The 19,429-nt window shown below is 42.9% G+C and overlaps 1 protein-coding gene across 1 annotated transcript in view; it reads right to left on the bottom strand.

Moving 5' to 3' along the window:
• The window catches only part of LOC147339605 (uncharacterized), a 59,682-nt gene that overhangs the window by 14,835 nt on the left and 25,418 nt on the right, over window positions 1-19,429 (bottom strand). The window contains exon 31 of the mRNA XM_086314683.1: window positions 500-19,339. Coding sequence (XP_086170809.1) covers window positions 500-19,339 — 18,840 coding nt within the window. The remainder of the gene's footprint in view (window positions 1-499; window positions 19,340-19,429) is intronic.

Raw genomic sequence — 19,429 nt, 5'->3', positions numbered from 1 at the left:
ACTCTAAATTTTAGGTAAGATAATGGATGAAAACAACATTAAGGGACTTAATGACCTATATACAGTGACATACTGTGCAGAAAGTTCCCCAATTCCCTATGAAACCCATGTTGGTTTTTGTGGAGACCATTCAGAAAGCCAGACATGCAGTAACATGCAGCTGAAGTTACAATGTCACCTGCTCTGGCCCCAGGAATAGAATTATCTATAGTAGTTGGGGTTTACCATCACGACTCTAAAAATAGTTAGAAATAACCTAATTTTTTCCTTGAAAAGACTGTTGCCAAGTGGGTAAGGTAAAGGTGTACCAAGGGTTATGTTTTGGACTACACATCTTCCTCACAATCAACTGTTTTCCTGGATGCTTTGGGAGAACCTGCTATACGACGGCTAACTGGGTCTAAACTTGAAATTTAAAACAAGAACAGAGGTGTCCTAACAACATGTGTTCAGAATTAAAGAAAAATAAAATGATAACAAAAATGAAAGAGAAACCTACCAGCATGATGCGAAGCTCCATTGACAATGCATACACATCGTGTCGAGGTTGTATTAAGGGGTGATGAAGAAGCAGCTGTGGTTGTGGTTACACTGGGGCTTACACTAGTTGCGTAAACAGTCGTGCTGCCTGGAACAGTCTCTGTTGTAGGAGTAAAAGAAGTTGTACCTCTAGATGTTGAGGGTAAAATGGTTGTGTTTAAAACAGAAGGATTTGAAATTGCAGTTGAAGAAAACGATGATCCTGTTATGACAACTAAGGTTGATGCAGCTGTGGTAGAGGATGTTGTTGGTCCCGATGTGACTATTTTTGGTGTTTTTGTTGTCATAACTGTGGCTGTTGTGGATTCAAATGCTGTTGTCTCTGCAGGTGTTGTAGCTGTTCCTTCAGTGGTAGTGAAAGGCCCAGATGTAATTTCAGTACTCACAGATGGTTTTGATGTAACCGTGGTGGATCCTTGACCTGTTGTTTCAACATGTGGACTTGTGGTTTTGGTTTCAACAACAGCTGTGGTAGAGGATGTTGTTGGTCCCGATGTGACTATTTTTGGTGTTTTTGTTGTCATAACTGTGGCTGTTGTGGATTCAAATGCTGTTGTCTCTGCAGGTGTTGTAGCTGTTCCTTCAGTGGTAGTGAAAGGCCCAGATGTAATTTCAGTACTCACAGATGGTTTTGATGTAACTATGGTGGATCCTTGACCTGTTGTTTCAACATGTGGAGTTGTGGTCGTGGTTTCAACAACAGCTGTGGTAGAGGATGTTGTTGGTCCCGATGTAACTATTTTTGGTGTTTTTGTTGTCATAACTGTGGCTGTTGTGGATTCAAATGCTGTTGTCTCTGCAGGTGTTGTAGCTGTTCCTTCAGTGGTAGTGAAAGGCCCAGATGTAATTTCAGTACTCACAGATGGTTTTGATGTAACCGTTGTGGATCCTTGACCTGTTGTTTCAACATGTGGACTTGTGGTCGTGGTTTCAACAACAGCTGTGGTAGAGGATGTTGTTGGTCCCGATGTGACTATTTTTGGTGTTTTTGTTGTCATAACTGTGGCTGTTGTGGATTCAAATGCTGTTGTCTCTGCAGGTGTTGTAGCTGTTCCTTTAGTGGTAGTGAAAGGCCCAGATGTAATTTCAGTACTCACAGATGGTTTTGATGTAACTATGGTGGATCCTTGACCTGTTGTTTCAACATGTGGAGTTGTGGTCGTGGTTTCAACAACAGTTGTGGTAGAGGATGTTGTTGGTCCCGATGTAACTATTTTTGGTGTTTTTGTTGTCATAACTGTGGCTGTTGTGGATTCAAATGCTGTTGTCTCTGCAGGTGTTGTAGCTGTTCCTTCAGTGGTAGTGAAAGGCCCAGATGTAATTTCAGTACTCACAGATGGTTTTGATGTAACCGTTGTGGATCCTTGACCTGTTGTTTCAACATGTGGACTTGTGGTCGTGGTTTCAACAACAGTTGTGGTAGAGGATGTTGTTGGTCCCGATGTGACTATTTTTGGTGTTTTTGTTGTCATAACTGTGGCTGTTGTGGATTCAAATGCTGTTGTCTCTGCAGGTGTTGTAGCTGTTCCTTCAGTGGTAGTGAAAGGCCCAGATGTAATTTCAGTACTCACAGATGGTTTTGATGTAACTATGGTGGATCCTTGACCTGTTGTTTCAACATGTGGACTTGTGGTTTTGGTTTCAACAACAGTTGTGGTAGAGGATGTTGTTGGTCCCGATGTAACTATTTTTGGTGTTTTTGTTGTCATAACTGTGGCTGTTGTGGATTCAAATGCTGTTGTCTCTGCAGGTGTTGTAGCTGTTCCTTCAGTGGTAGTGAAAGGCCCAGATGTAATTTCAGTACTCACAGATGCTTTTGATGTAACCGTGGTGGATCCTTGACCTGTTGTTTCAACATGTGGACTTGTGGTCGTGGTTTCAACAACAGCTGTGGTAGAGGATGTTGTTGGTCCCGATGTGACTATTTTTGGTGTTTTTGTTGTCATAACTGTGGCTGTTGTGGATTCAAATGCTGTTGTCTCTGCAGGTGTTGTAGCTGTTCCTTCAGTGGTAGTGAAAGGCCCAGATGTAATTTCAGTACTCACAGATGCTTTTGATGTAACCGTGGTGGATCCTTGACCTGTTGTTTCAACATGTGGACTTGTGGTCGTGGTTTCAACAACAGCTGTGGTAGAGGATGTTGTTGGTCCCGATGTGACTATTTTTGGTGTTTTTGTTGTCATAACTGTGGCTGTTGTGGATTCAAATGCTGTTGTCTCTGCAGGTGTTGTAGCTGTTCCTTCAGTGGTAGTGAAAGGCCCAGATGTAATTTCAGTACTCACAGATGGTTTTGATGTAACCGTGGTGGATCCTTGACCTGTTGTTTCAACATGTGGACTTGTGGTCGTGGTTTCAACAACAGTTGTGGTAGAGGATGTTGTTGGTCCCGATGTAACTATTTTTGGTGTTTTTGTTGTCATAACTGTGGCTGTTGTGGATTCAAATGCTGTTGTCTCTGCAGGTGTTGTAGTTGTTCCTTCAGTGGTAGTGAAAGGCCCAGATGTAATTTCAGTACTCACAGATGGTTTTGATGTAACTATGGTGGATCCTTGACCTGTTGTTTCAACATATGGAGTTGTGGTCGTGGTTTCAACAACAGTTGTGGTAGAGGATGTTGTTGGTCCCGATGTGACTATTTTTGGCGTTTTTGTTGTCATAACTGTGGCTGTTGTGGATTCAGATGCTGTTGTCTCTGCAGGTGTTGTAGCTGTTCCTTCAGTGGTAGTGAAAGGCCCAGATGTAATTTCAGTACTCACAGATGGTTTTGATGTAACCGTTGTGGATCCTTGACCTGTTGTTTCAACATGTGGACTTGTGGTCGTGGTTTCAACAACAGTTGTGGTAGAGGATGTTGTTGGTCCCGATGTAACTATTTTTGGTGTTTTTGTTGTCATAACTGTGGCTGTTGTGGATTCAAATGCTGTTGTCTCTGCAGGTGTTGTAGCTGTTCCTTCAGTGGTAGTGAAAGGCCCAGATGTAATTTCAGTACTCACAGATGGTTTTGATGTAACCGTTGTGGATCCTTGACCTGTTGTTTCAACATGTGGAGTTGTGGTTTTGGTTTCAACAACAGCTGTGGTAGAGGATGTTGTTGGTCCCGATGTGACTATTTTTGGTGTTTTTGTTGTCATAACTGTGGCTGTTGTGGATTCAAATGCTGTTGTCTCTGCAGGCGTTGTAGCTGTTCCTTCAGTGGTAGTGAAAGGCCCAGATGTAATTTCAGTACTCACAGATGGTTTTGATGTAACCGTTGTGGATCCTTGACCTGTTGTTTCAACATGTGGAGTTGTGGTTTTGGTTTCAACAACAGCTGTGGTAGAGGATGTTGTTGGTCCCGATGTAACTATTTTTGGCGTTTTTGTTGTCATAACTGTGGCTGTTGTGGATTCAAATGCTGTTGTCTCTGCAGGTGTTGTAGCTGTTCCTTCAGTGGTAGTGAAAGGCCCAGATGTAATTTCAGTACTCACAGATGGTTTTGATGTAACCGTTGTGGATCCTTGACCTGTTGTTTCAACATGTGGACTTGTGGTCGTGGTTTCAACAACAGTTGTGGTAGAGGATGTTGTTGGTCCCGATGTGACTATTTTTGGTGTTTTTGTTGTCATAACTGTGGCTGTTGTGGATTCAAATGCTGTTGTCTCTGCAGGTGTTGTAGCTGTTCCTTCAGTGGTAGTGAAAGGCCCAGATGTAATTTCAGTACTCACAGATGGTTTTGATGTAACTATGGTGGATCCTTGACCTGTTGTTTCAACATATGGAGTTGTGGTCGTGGTTTCAATAACAGCTGTGGTAGAGGATGTTGTTGGTCCCGATGTAACTATTTTTGGTGTTTTTGTTGTCATAACTGTGGCTGTTGTGGATTCAAATGCTGTTGTCTCTGCAGGTGTTGTAGCTGTTCCTTCAGTGGTAGTGAAAGGCCCAGATGTAATTTCAGTACTCACAGATGGTTTTGATGTAACCGTTGTGGATCCTTGACCTGTTGTTTCAACATGTGGAGTTGTGGTCGTGGTTTCAACAACAGCTGTGGTAGAGGATGTTGTTGGTCCCGATGTAACTATTTTTGGTGTTTTTGTTGTCATAACTGTGGCTGTTGTGGATTCAAATGCTGTTGTCTCTGCAGGTGTTGTAGCTGTTCCTTCAGTGGTAGTGAAAGGCCCAGATGTAATTTCAGTACTCACAGATGGTTTTGATGTAACCGTTGTGGATCCTTGACCTGTTGTTTCAACATGTGGACTTGTGGTCGTGGTTTCAACAACAGTTGTGGTAGAGGATGTTGTTGGTCCCGATGTAACTATTTTTGGTGTTTTTGTTGTCATAACTGTGGCTGTTGTGGATTCAAATGCTGTTGTCTCTGCAGGTGTTGTAGCTGTTCCTTCAGTGGTAGTGAAAGGCCCAGATGTAATTTCAGTACTCACAGATGGTTTTGATGTAACTATGGTGGATCCTTGACCTGTTGTTTCAACATGTGGAGTTGTGGTCGTGGTTTCAACAACAGCTGTGGTAGAGGATGTTGTTGGTCCCGATGTGACTATTTTTGGTGTTTTTGTTGTCATAACTGTGGCTGTTGTGGATTCAAATGCTGTTGTCTCTGCAGGTGTTGTAGCTGTTCCTTCAGTGGTAGTGAAAGGCCCAGATGTAATTTCAGTACTCACAGATGGTTTTGATGTAACCGTTGTGGATCCTTGACCTGTTGTTTCAACATGTGGAGTTGTGGTCGTGGTTTCAACAACAGCTGTGGTAGAGGATGTTGTTGGTCCCGATGTAACTATTTTTGGCGTTTTTGTTGTCATAACTGTGGCTGTTGTGGATTCAAATGCTGTTGTCTCTGCAGGTGTTGTAGCTGTTCCTTCAGTGGTAGTGAAAGGCCCAGATGTAATTTCAGTACTCACAGATGGTTTTGATGTAACCGTGGTGGATCCTTGACCTGTTGTTTCAACATGTGGACTTGTGGTCGTGGTTTCAACAACAGTTGTGGTAGAGGATGTTGTTGGTCCCGATGTAACTATTTTTGGTGTTTTTGTTGTCATAACTGTGGCTGTTGTGGATTCAAATGCTGTTGTCTCTGCAGGTGTTGTAGCTGTTCCTTCAGTGGTAGTGAAAGGCCCAGATGTAATTTCAGTACTCACAGATGGTTTTGATGTAACTATGGTGGATCCTTGACCTGTTGTTTCAACATGTGGAGTTGTGGTTTTGGTTTCAACAACAGCTGTGGTAGAGGATGTTGTTGGTCCCGATGTGACTATTTTTGGCGTTTTTGTTGTCATAACTGTGGCTGTTGTGGATTCAAATGCTGTTGTCTCTGCAGGCGTTGTAGCTGTTCCTTCAGTGGTAGTGAAAGGCCCAGATGTAATTTCAGTACTCACAGATGGTTTTGATGTAACTATGGTGGATCCTTGACCTGTTGTTTCAACATGTGGAGTTGTGGTTTTGGTTTCAACAACAGCTGTGGTAGAGGATGTTGTTGGTCCCGATGTAACTATTTTTGGCGTTTTTGTTGTCATAACTGTGGCTGTTGTGGATTCAAATGCTGTTGTCTCTGCAGGTGTTGTAGCTGTTCCTTCAGTGGTAGTGAAAGGCCCAGATGTAATTTCAGTACTCACAGATGGTTTTGATGTAACCGTTGTGGATCCTTGACCTGTTGTTTCAACATGTGGACTTGTGGTCGTGGTTTCAACAACAGTTGTGGTAGAGGATGTTGTTGGTCCCGATGTAACTATTTTTGGTGTTTTTGTTGTCATAACTGTGGCTGTTGTGGATTCAAATGCTGTTGTCTCTGCAGGTGTTGTAGCTGTTCCTTCAGTGGTAGTGAAAGGCCCAGATGTAATTTCAGTACTCACAGATGGTTTTGATGTAACCGTGGTGGATCCTTGACCTGTTGTTTCAACATGTGGACTTGTGGTCGTGGTTTCAACAACAGTTGTGGTAGAGGATGTTGTTGGTCCCGATGTAACTATTTTTGGTGTTTTTGTTGTCATAACTGTGGCTGTTGTGGATTCAAATGCTGTTGTCTCTGCAGGTGTTGTAGCTGTTCCTTCAGTGGTAGTGAAAGGCCCAGATGTAATTTCAGTACTCACAGATGGTTTTGATGTAACTATGGTGGATCCTTGACCTGTTGTTTCAACATATGGAGTTGTGGTCGTGGTTTCAACAACAGTTGTGGTAGAGGATGTTGTTGGTCCCGATGTAACTATTTTTGGTGTTTTTGTTGTCATAACTGTGGCTGTTGTGGATTCAAATGCTGTTGTCTCTGTGGGTGTTGTAGCTGTTCCTTCAGTGGTAGTGAAAGGCCCAGATGTAATTTCAGTACTCACAGATGGTTTTGATGTAACCGTTGTGGATCCTTGACCTGTTGTTTCAACATGTGGAGTTGTGGTTTTGGTTTCAACAACAGCTGTGGTAGAGGATGTTGTTGGTCCCGATGTAACTATTTTTGGCGTTTTTGTTGTCATAACTGTGGCTGTTGTGGATTCAAATGCTGTTGTCTCTGCAGGTGTTGTAGCTGTTCCTTCAGTGGTAGTGAAAGGCCCAGATGTAATTTCAGTACTCACAGATGGTTTTGATGTAACCGTTGTGGATCCTTGACCTGTTGTTTCAACATGTGGACTTGTGGTCGTGGTTTCAACAACAGTTGTGGTAGAGGATGTCATTGGTCCCGATGTGACTATTTTTGGCGTTTTTGTTGTCATAACTGTGGCTGTTGTGGATTCAAATGCTGTTGTCTCTGCAGGTGTTGTAGCTGTTCCTTCAGTGGTAGTGAAAGGCCCAGATGTAATTTCAGTACTCACAGATGGTTTTGATGTAACCGTGGTGGATCCTTGACCTGTTGTTTCAACATGTGGACTTGTGGTCGTGGTTTCAACAACAGCTGTGGTAGAGGATGTTGTTGGTCCCGATGTAACTATTTTTGGTGTTTTTGTTGTCATAACTGTGGCTGTTGTGGATTCAAATGCTGTTGTCTCTGCAGGTGTTGTAGCTGTTCCTTCAGTGGTAGTGAAAGGCCCAGATGTAATTTCAGTACTCACAGATGGTTTTGATGTAACCGTGGTGGATCCTTGACCTGTTGTTTCAACATGTGGACTTGTGGTCGTGGTTTCAACAACAGCTGTGGTAGAGGATGTTGTTGGTCCCGATGTAACTATTTTTGGTGTTTTTGTTGTCATAACTGTGGCTGTTGTGGATTCAAATGCTGTTGTCTCTGCAGGTGTTGTAGCTGTTCCTTCAGTGGTAGTGAAAGGCCCAGATGTAATTTCAGTACTCACAGATGGTTTTGATGTAACTATGGTGGATCCTTGACCTGTTGTTTCAACATGTGGAGTTGTGGTTTTGGTTTCAACAACAGTTGTGGTAGAGGATGTTGTTGGTCCCGATGTAACTATTTTTGGCGTTTTTGTTGTCATAACTGTGGCTGTTGTGGATTCAAATGCTGTTGTCTCTGCAGGTGTTGTAGCTGTTCCTTCAGTGGTAGTGAAAGGCCCAGATGTAATTTCAGTACTCACAGATTGTTTTGATGTAACCGTTGTGGATCCTTGACCTGTTGTTTCAACATGTGGAGTTGTGGTCGTGGTTTCAACAACAGCTGTGGTAGAGGATGTTATTGGTCCCGATGTGACTATTTTTGGTGTTTTTGTTGTCATAACTGTGGCTGTTGTGGATTCAAATGCTGTTGTCTCTGCAGGTGTTGTAGCTGTTCCTTCAGTGGTAGTGAAAGGCCCAGATGTAATTTCAGTACTCATAGATGGTTTTGATGTAACTATGGTGGATCCTTGACCTGTTGTTTCAACATGTGGAGTTGTGGTTTTGGTTTCAACAACAGTTGTGGTAGAGGATGTTGTTGGTCCCGATGTGACTATTTTTGGCGTTTTTGTTGTCATAACTGTGGCTGTTGTGGATTCAAATGCTGTTGTCTCTGCAGGTGTTGTAGCTGTTCCTTCAGTGGTAGTGAAAGGCCCAGATGTAATTTCAGTACTCACAGATGGTTTTGATGTAACTATGGTGGATCCTTGACCTGTTGTTTCAACATGTGGAGTTGTGGTTTTGGTTTCAACAACAGCTGTGGTAGAGGATGTTGTTGGTCCCGATGTGACTATTTTTGGTGTTTTTGTTGTCATAACTGTGGCTGTTGTGGATTCAAATGCTGTTGTCTCTGCAGGTGTTGTAGCTGTTCCTTCAGTGGTAGTGAAAGGCCCAGATGTAATTTCAGTACTCACAGATGGTTTTGATGTAACCGTTGTGGATCCTTGACCTGTTGTTTCAACATGTGGAGTTGTGGTCGTGGTTTCAACAACAGCTGTGGTAGAGGATGTTGTTGGTCCCGATGTGACTATTTTTGGTGTTTTTGTTGTCATAACTGTGGCTGTTGTGGATTCAAATGCTGTTGTCTCTGCAGGTGTTGTAGCTGTTCCTTCAGTGGTAGTGAAAGGCCCAGATGTAATTTCAGTACTCACAGATGGTTTTGATGTAACCGTTGTGGATCCTTGACCTGTTGTTTCAACATATGGAGTTGTGGTCGTGGTTTCAACAACAGTTGTGGTAGAGGATGTTGTTGGTCCCGATGTAACTATTTTTGGCGTTTTTGTTGTCATAACTGTGGCTGTTGTGGATTCAAATGCTGTTGTCTCTGCAGGTGTTGTAGCTGTTCCTTCAGTGGTAGTGAAAGGCCCAGATGTAATTTCAGTACTCACAGATGGTTTTGATGTAACTATGGTGGATCCTTGACCTGTTGTTTCAACATGTGGAGTTGTGGTTTTGGTTTCAACAACAGCTGTGGTAGAGGATGTTGTTGGTCCCGATGTGACTATTTTTGGTGTTTTTGTTGTCATAACTGTGGCTGTTGTGGATTCAAATGCTGTTGTCTCTGCAGGTGTTGTAGCTGTTCCTTCAGTGGTAGTGAAAGGCCCAGATGTAATTTCAGTACTCATAGATGGTTTTGATGTAACTATGGTGGATCCTTGACCTGTTGTTTCAACATGTGGAGTTGTGGTTTTGGTTTCAACAACAGTTGTGGTAGAGGATGTTGTTGGTCCCGATGTGACTATTTGTGGCGTTTTTGTTGTCATAACTGTGGCTGTTGTGGATTCAAATGCTGTTGTCTCTGCAGGTGTTGTAGCTGTTCCTTCAGTGGTAGTGAAAGGCCCAGATGTAATTTCAGTACTCACAGATGGTTTTGATGTAACTATGGTGGATCCTTGACCTGTTGTTTCAACATGTGGAGTTGTGGTTTTGGTTTCAACAACAGCTGTGGTAGAGGATGTTGTTGGTCCCGATGTGACTATTTTTGGTGTTTTTGTTGTCATAACTGTGGCTGTTGTGGATTCAAATGCTGTTGTCTCTGCAGGTGTTGTAGCTGTTCCTTCAGTGGTAGTGAAAGGCCCAGATGTAATTTCAGTACTCACAGATGGTTTTGATGTAACCGTTGTGGATCCTTGACCTGTTGTTTCAACATGTGGAGTTGTGGTCGTGGTTTCAACAACAGCTGTGGTAGAGGATGTTGTTGGTCCCGATGTGACTATTTTTGGTGTTTTTGTTGTCATAACTGTGGCTGTTGTGGATTCAAATGCTGTTGTCTCTGCAGGTGTTGTAGCTGTTCCTTCAGTGGTAGTGAAAGGCCCAGATGTAATTTCAGTACTCACAGATGGTTTTGATGTAACCGTTGTGGATCCTTGACCTGTTGTTTCAACATATGGAGTTGTGGTCGTGGTTTCAACAACAGTTGTGGTAGAGGATGTTGTTGGTCCCGATGTAACTATTTTTGGCGTTTTTGTTGTCATAACTGTGGCTGTTGTGGATTCAAATGCTGTTGTCTCTGCAGGTGTTGTAGCTGTTCCTTCAGTGGTAGTGAAAGGCCCAGATGTAATTTCAGTACTCACAGATGGTTTTGATGTAACTATGGTGGATCCTTGACCTGTTGTTTCAACATGTGGAGTTGTGGTTTTGGTTTCAACAACAGCTGTGGTAGAGGATGTTGTTGGTCCCGATGTGACTATTTTTGGTGTTTTTGTTGTCATAACTGTGGCTGTTGTGGATTCAAATGCTGTTGTCTCTGCAGGTGTTGTAGCTGTTCCTTCAGTGGTAGTGAAAGGCCCAGATGTAATTTCAGTACTCACAGATGGTTTTGATGTAACCGTGGTGGATCCTTGACCTGTTGTTTCAACATGTGGACTTGTGGTCGTGGTTTCAACAACAGCTGTGGTAGAGGATGTTGTTGGTCCCGATGTAACTATTTTTGGCGTTTTTGTTGTCATAACTGTGGCTGTTGTGGATTCAAATGCTGTTGTCTCTGCAGGTGTTGTAGCTGTTCCTTCAGTGGTAGTGAAAGGCCCAGATGTAATTTCAGTACTCACAGATGGTTTTGATGTAACTATGGTGGATCCTTGACCTGTTGTTTCAACATATGGAGTTGTGGTCGTGGTTTCAATAACAGCTGTGGTAGAGGATGTTGTTGGTCCCGATGTAACTATTTTTGGTGTTTTTGTTGTCATAACTGTGGCTGTTGTGGATTCAAATGCTGTTGTCTCTGCAGGTGTTGTAGCTGTTCCTTCAGTGGTAGTGAAAGGCCCAGATGTAATTTCAGTACTCACAGATGGTTTTGATGTAACTATGGTGGATCCTTGACCTGTTGTTTCAACATGTGGAGTTGTGGTTTTGGTTTCAACAACAGTTGTGGTAGAGGATGTTGTTGGTCCCGATGTAACTATTTTTGGTGTTTTTGTTGTCATAACTGTGGCTGTTGTGGATTCAAATGCTGTTGTCTCTGCAGGTGTTGTAGCTGTTCCTTCAGTGGTAGTGAAAGGCCCAGATGTAATTTCAGTACTCACAGATGGTTTTGATGTAACTATGGTGGATCCTTGACCTGTTGTTTCAACATGTGGAGTTGTGGTTTTGGTTTCAACAACAGCTGTGGTAGAGGATGTTGTTGGTCCCGATGTAACTATTTTTGGTGTTTTTGTTGTCATAACTGTGGCTGTTGTGGATTCAAATGCTGTTGTCTCTGCAGGTGTTGTAGCTGTTCCTTCAGTGGTAGTGAAAGGCCCAGATGTAATTTCAGTACTCACAGATGGTTTTGATGTAACTATGGTGGATCCTTGACCTGTTGTTTCAACATGTGGAGTTGTGGTCGTGGTTTCAACAACAGCTGTGGTAGAGGATGTTATTGGTCCCGATGTGACTATTTTTGGTGTTTTTGTTGTCATAACTGTGGCTGTTGTGGATTCAAATGCTGTTGTCTCTGCAGGTGTTGTAGCTGTTCCTTCAGTGGTAGTGAAAGGCCCAGATGTAATTTCAGTACTCACAGATGGTTTTGATGTAACTATGGTGGATCCTTGACCTGTTGTTTCAACATGTGGAGTTGTGGTTTTGGTTTCAACAACAGTTGTGGTAGAGGATGTTGTTGGTCCCGATGTGACTATTTTTGGCGTTTTTGTTGTCATAACTGTGGCTGTTGTGGATTCAAATGCTGTTGTCTCTGCAGGTGTTGTAGCTGTTCCTTCAGTGGTAGTGAAAGGCCCAGATGTAATTTCAGTACTCACAGATGGTTTTGATGTAACTATGGTGGATCCTTGACCTGTTGTTTCAACATGTGGAGTTGTGGTTTTGGTTTCAACAACAGCTGTGGTAGAGGATGTTGTTGGTCCCGATGTGACTATTTTTGGTGTTTTTGTTGTCATAACTGTGGCTGTTGTGGATTCAAATGCTGTTGTCTCTGCAGGTGTTGTAGCTGTTCCTTCAGTGGTAGTGAAAGGCCCAGATGTAATTTCAGTACTCACAGATGGTTTTGATGTAACCGTTGTGGATCCTTGACCTGTTGTTTCAACATGTGGAGTTGTGGTCGTGGTTTCAACAACAGCTGTGGTAGAGGATGTTGTTGGTCCCGATGTGACTATTTTTGGTGTTTTTGTTGTCATAACTGTGGCTGTTGTGGATTCAAATGCTGTTGTCTCTGCAGGTGTTGTAGCTGTTCCTTCAGTGGTAGTGAAAGGCCCAGATGTAATTTCAGTACTCACAGATGGTTTTGATGTAACTATGGTGGATCCTTGACCTGTTGTTTCAACATGTGGAGTTGTGGTTTTGGTTTCAACAACAGCTGTGGTAGAGGATGTTGTTGGTCCCGATGTGACTATTTTTGGTGTTTTTGTTGTCATAACTGTGGCTGTTGTGGATTCAAATGCTGTTGTCTCTGCAGGTGTTGTAGCTGTTCCTTCAGTGGTAGTGAAAGGCCCAGATGTAATTTCAGTACTCACAGATGGTTTTGATGTAACCGTTGTGGATCCTTGACCTGTTGTTTCAACATGTGGACTTGTGGTCGTGGTTTCAACAACAGCTGTGGTAGAGGATGTTGTTGGTCCCGATGTAACTATTTTTGGCGTTTTTGTTGTCATAACTGTGGCTGTTGTGGATTCAAATGCTGTTGTCTCTGCAGGTGTTGTAGCTGTTCCTTCAGTGGTAGTGAAAGGCCCAGATGTAATTTCAGTACTCACAGATGGTTTTGATGTAACTATGGTGGATCCTTGACCTGTTGTTTCAACATGTGGACTTGTGGTCGTGGTTTCAACAACAGCTGTGGTAGAGGATGTTGTTGGTCCCGATGTGACTATTTTTGGTGTTTTTGTTGTCATAACTGTGGCTGTTGTGGATTCAAATGCTGTTGTCTCTGCAGGTGTTGTAGCTGTTCCTTCAGTGGTAGTGAAAGGCCCAGATGTAATTTCAGTACTCACAGATGGTTTTGATGTAACCGTGGTGGATCCTTGACCTGTTGTTTCAACATATGGAGTTGTGGTCGTGGTTTCAATAACAGCTGTGGTAGAGGATGTTGTTGGTCCCGATGTAACTATTTTTGGTGTTTTTGTTGTCATAACTGTGGCTGTTGTGGATTCAAATGCTGTTGTCTCTGCAGGTGTTGTAGCTGTTCCTTCAGTGGTAGTGAAAGGCCCAGATGTAATTTCAGTACTCACAGATGGTTTTGATGTAACCGTGGTGGATCCTTGACCTGTTGTTTCAACATGTGGACTTGTGGTCGTGGTTTCAACAACAGCTGTGGTAGAGGATGTTGTTGGTCCCGATGTAACTATTTTTGGCGTTTTTGTTGTCATAACTGTGGCTGTTGTGGATTCAAATGCTGTTGTCTCTGCAGGTGTTGTAGCTGTTCCTTCAGTGGTAGTGAAAGGCCCAGATGTAATTTCAGTACTCACAGATGGTTTTGATGTAACTATGGTGGATCCTTGACCTGTTGTTTCAACATGTGGACTTGTGGTCGTGGTTTCAACAACAGCTGTGGTAGAGGATGTTGTTGGTCCCGATGTGACTATTTTTGGTGTTTTTGTTGTCATAACTGTGGCTGTTGTGGATTCAAATGCTGTTGTCTCTGCAGGTGTTGTAGCTGTTCCTTCAGTGGTAGTGAAAGGCCCAGATGTAATTTCAGTACTCACAGATGGTTTTGATGTAACCGTGGTGGATCCTTGACCTGTTGTTTCAACATATGGAGTTGTGGTCGTGGTTTCAACAACAGTTGTGGTAGAGGATGTCATTGGTCCCGATGTGACTATTTTTGGCGTTTTTGTTGTCATAACTGTGGCTGTTGTGGATTCAAATGCTGTTGTCTCTGCAGGTGTTGTAGCTGTTCCTTCAGTGGTAGTGAAAGGCCCAGATGTAATTTCAGTACTCACAGATGGTTTTGATGTAACCGTGGTGGATCCTTGACCTGTTGTTTCAACATATGGAGTTGTGGTCGTGGTTTCAATAACAGCTGTGGTAGAGGATGTTGTTGGTCCCGATGTAACTATTTTTGGTGTTTTTGTTGTCATAACTGTGGCTGTTGTGGATTCAAATGCTGTTGTCTCTGCAGGTGTTGTAGCTGTTCCTTCAGTGGTAGTGAAAGGCCCAGATGTAATTTCAGTACTCACAGATGGTTTTGATGTAACTATGGTGGATCCTTGACCTGTTGTTTCAACATGTGGAGTTGTGGTTTTGGTTTCAACAACAGTTGTGGTAGAGGATGTTGTTGGTCCCGATGTAACTATTTTTGGTGTTTTTGTTGTCATAACTGTGGCTGTTGTGGATTCAAATGCTGTTGTCTCTGCAGGTGTTGTAGCTGTTCCTTCAGTGGTAGTGAAAGGCCCAGATGTAATTTCAGTACTCACAGATGGTTTTGATGTAACCGTGGTGGATCCTTGACCTGTTGTTTCAACATGTGGACTTGTGGTCGTGGTTTCAACAACAGTTGTGGTAGAGGATGCTGTTGTTCCCAATGTGGTTTTGGTCACACTGGGGTTTACACTTGTTGCGTAAACAGTCGTGCTGCCTGGAAGTGTCTCTGTTATGGGAGCAATAGAAGTTGAACCTCTAGATGTTGAAGGTGAAATAGTTGTGTTTAAAACAGAAGGATTTGTAATTACAGTTGAGGAAAATGATGATCCAGTTACAACAACTGAGGTTGATGCAGCTGTGGTAGAGGATGTTGTTGGTCCCGATGTAACTATTTTTGGTGTTTTTGTTGTCATAACTGTGGCTGTTGTGGATTCAAATGCTGTTGTCTCTGCAGGTGTTGTAGCTGTTCCTTCAGTGGTAGTGAAAGGCCCAGATGTAATTTCAGTACTCACAGATGGTTTTGATGTAACTATGGTGGATCCTTGACCTGTTGTTTCAACATGTGGAGTTGTGGTTTTGGTTTCAACAACAGCTGTGGTAGAGGATGTTGTTGGTCCCGATGTGACTATTTTTGGTGTTTTTGTTGTCATAACTGTGGCTGTTGTGGATTCAAATGCTGTTGTCTCTGCAGGTGTTGTAGCTGTTCCTTTAGTGGTAGTGAAAGGCCCAGATGTAATTTCAGTACTCACAGATGCTTTTGATGTAACCGTTGTGGATCCTTGACCTGTTGTTTCAACATGTGGACTTGTGGTCGTGGTTTCAACAACAGCTGTGGTAGAGGATGTTGTTGGTCCCGATGTAACTATTTTTGGTGTTTTTGTTGTCATAACTGTGGCTGTTGTGGATTCAAATGCTGTTGTCTCTGCAGGTGTTGTAGCTGTTCCTTCAGTGGTAGTGAAAGGCCCAGATGTAATTTCAGTACTCACAGATGGTTTTGATGTAACTATGGTGGATCCTTGACCTGTTGTTTCAACATATGGAGTTGTGGTCGTGGTTTCAACAACAGTTGTGGTAGAGGATGTCATTGGTCCCGATGTAACTATTTTTGGTGTTTTTGTTGTCATAACTGTGGCTGTTGTGGATTCAAATGCTGTTGTCTCTGCAGGTGTTGTAGCTGTTCCTTCAGTGGTAGTGAAAGGCCCAGATGTAATTTCAGTACTCACAGATGGTTTTGATGTAACTATGGTGGATCCTTGACCTGTTGTTTCAACATGTGGAGTTGTGGTTTTGGTTTCAACAACAGCTGTGGTAGAGGATGTTGTTGGTCCCGATGTGACTATTTTTGGTGTTTTTGTTGTCATAACTGTGGCTGTTGTGGATTCAAATGCTGTTGTCTCTGCAGGTGTTGTAGCTGTTCCTTCAGTGGTAGTGAAAGGCCCAGATGTAATTTCAGTACTCACAGATGGTTTTGATGTAACTATGGTGGATCCTTGACCTGTTGTTTCAACATGTGGACTTGTGGTCGTGGTTTCAACAACAGCTGTGGTAGAGGATGTTGTTGGTCCCGATGTAACTATTTTTGGTGTTTTTGTTGTCATAACTGTGGCTGTTGTGGATTCAAATGCTGTTGTCTCTGCAGGTGTTGTAGCTGTTCCTTCAGTGGTAGTGAAAGGCCCAGATGTAATTTCAGTACTCACAGATGGTTTTGATGTAACCGTGGTGGATCCTTGACCTGTTGTTTCAACATGTGGAGTTGTGGTCGTGGTTTCAACAACAGCTGTGGTAGAGGATGTTGTTGGTCCCGATGTAACTATTTTTGGCGTTTTTGTTGTCATAACTGTGGCTGTTGTGGATTCAAATGCTGTTGTCTCTGCAGGTGTTGTAGCTGTTCCTTCAGTGGTAGTGAAAGGCCCAGATGTAATTTCAGTACTCACAGATGGTTTTGATGTAACTATGGTGGATCCTTGACCTGTTGTTTCAACATGTGGACTTGTGGTCGTGGTTTCAACAACAGCTGTGGTAGAGGATGTTGTTGGTCCCGATGTGACTATTTTTGGTGTTTTTGTTGTCATAACTGTGGCTGTTGTGGATTCAAATGCTGTTGTCTCTGCAGGTGTTGTAGCTGTTCCTTCAGTGGTAGTGAAAGGCCCAGATGTAATTTCAGTACTCACAGATGGTTTTGATGTAACCGTGGTGGATCCTTGACCTGTTGTTTCAACATATGGAGTTGTGGTCGTGGTTTCAATAACAGCTGTGGTAGAGGATGTTGTTGGTCCCGATGTAACTATTTTTGGTGTTTTTGTTGTCATAACTGTGGCTGTTGTGGATTCAAATGCTGTTGTCTCTGCAGGTGTTGTAGCTGTTCCTTCAGTGGTAGTGAAAGGCCCAGATGTAATTTCAGTACTCACAGATGGTTTTGATGTAACCGTGGTGGATCCTTGACCTGTTGTTTCAACATGTGGACTTGTGGTCGTGGTTTCAACAACAGCTGTGGTAGAGGATGTTGTTGGTCCCGATGTAACTATTTTTGGCGTTTTTGTTGTCATAACTGTGGCTGTTGTGGATTCAAATGCTGTTGTCTCTGCAGGTGTTGTAGCTGTTCCTTCAGTGGTAGTGAAAGGCCCAGATGTAATTTCAGTACTCACAGATGGTTTTGATGTAACTATGGTGGATCCTTGACCTGTTGTTTCAACATGTGGACTTGTGGTCGTGGTTTCAACAACAGCTGTGGTAGAGGATGTTGTTGGTCCCGATGTGACTATTTTTGGTGTTTTTGTTGTCATAACTGTGGCTGTTGTGGATTCAAATGCTGTTGTCTCTGCAGGTGTTGTAGCTGTTCCTTCAGTGGTAGTGAAAGGCCCAGATGTAATTTCAGTACTCACAGATGGTTTTGATGTAACCGTGGTGGATCCTTGACCTGTTGTTTCAACATATGGAGTTGTGGTCGTGGTTTCAACAACAGTTGTGGTAGAGGATGTCATTGGTCCCGATGTGACTATTTTTGGCGTTTTTGTTGTCATAACTGTGGCTGTTGTGGATTCAAATGCTGTTGTCTCTGCAGGTGTTGTAGCTGTTCCTTCAGTGGTAGTGAAAGGCCCAGATGTAATTTCAGTACTCACAGATGGTTTTGATGTAACCGTGGTGGATCCTTGACCTGTTGTTTCAACATATGGAGTTGTGGTCGTGGTTTCAATAACAGCTGTGGTAGAGGATGTTGTTGGTCCCGATGTAACTATTTTTGGTGTTTTTGTTGTCATAACTGTGGCTGTTGTGGATTCAAATGCTGTTGTCTCTGCAGGTGTTGTAGCTGTTCCTTCAGTGGTAGTGAAAGGCCCAGATGTAATTTCAGTACTCACAGATGGTTTTGATGTAACTATGGTGGATCCTTGACCTGTTGTTTCAACATGTGGAGTTGTGGTTTTGGTTTCAACAACAGTTGTGGTAGAGGATGTTGTTGGTCCCGATGTAACTATTTTTGGTGTTTTTGTTGTCATAACTGTGGCTGTTGTGGATTCAAATGCTGTTGTCTCTGCAGGTGTTGTAGCTGTTCCTTCAGTGGTAGTGAAAGGCCCAGATGTAATTTCAGTACTCACAGATGGTTTTGATGTAACCGTGGTGGATCCTTGACCTGTTGTTTCAACATGTGGACTTGTGGTCGTGGTTTCAACAACAGTTGTGGTAGAGGATGCTGTTGTTCCCAATGTGGTTTTGGTCACACTGGGGTTTACACTTGTTGCGTAAACAGTCGTGCTGCCTGGAAGTGTCTCTGTTATGGGAGCAATAGAAGTTGAACCTCTAGATGTTGAAGGTGAAATAGTTGTGTTTAAAACAGAAGGATTTGTAATTACAGTTGAGGAAAATGATGATCCAGTTACAACAACTGAGGTTGATGCAGCTGTGGTAGAGGATGTTGTTGGTCCCGATGTAACTATTTTTGGTGTTTTTGTTGTCATAACTGTGGCTGTTGTGGATTCAAATGCTGTTGTCTCTGCAGGTGTTGTAGCTGTTCCTTCAGTGGTAGTGAAAGGCCCAGATGTAATTTCAGTACTCACAGATGGTTTTGATGTAACTATGGTGGATCCTTGACCTGTTGTTTCAACATGTGGAGTTGTGGTTTTGGTTTCAACAACAGCTGTGGTAGAGGATGTTGTTGGTCCCGATGTGACTATTTTTGGTGTTTTTGTTGTCATAACTGTGGCTGTTGTGGATTCAAATGCTGTTGTCTCTGCAGGTGTTGTAGCTGTTCCTTTAGTGGTAGTGAAAGGCCCAGATGTAATTTCAGTACTCACAGATGCTTTTGATGTAACCGTTGTGGATCCTTGACCTGTTGTTTCAACATGTGGACTTGTGGTCGTGGTTTCAACAACAGCTGTGGTAGAGGATGTTGTTGGTCCCGATGTAACTATTTTTGGTGTTTTTGTTGTCATAACTGTGGCTGTTGTGGATTCAAATGCTGTTGTCTCTGCAGGTGTTGTAGCTGTTCCTTCAGTGGTAGTGAAAGGCCCAGATGTAATTTCAGTACTCACAGATGGTTTTGATGTAACTATGGTGGATCCTTGACCTGTTGTTTCAACATATGGAGTTGTGGTCGTGGTTTCAACAACAGTTGTGGTAGAGGATGTCATTGGTCCCGATGTAACTATTTTTGGTGTTTTTGTTGTCATAACTGTGGCTGTTGTGGATTCAAATGCTGTTGTCTCTGCAGGTGTTGTAGCTGTTCCTTCAGTGGTAGTGAAAGGCCCAGATGTAATTTCAGTACTCACAGATGGTTTTGATGTAACTATGGTGGATCCTTGACCTGTTGTTTCAA

This window comes from Aulonocara sp. 'chitande type north' Nkhata Bay, linkage group LG1 (genome assembly GCF_057382095.1).
Source record: "Aulonocara sp. 'chitande type north' Nkhata Bay isolate Kocher_YH1m ecotype deep benthic linkage group LG1, A_spYH_male_GT1.1, whole genome shotgun sequence".
In the NCBI taxonomy this organism is placed as follows: Eukaryota; Metazoa; Chordata; class Actinopteri; order Cichliformes; family Cichlidae; genus Aulonocara; species Aulonocara sp. 'chitande type north' Nkhata Bay.
This window is presented reverse-complemented; position numbering and strand designations above follow the sequence as displayed.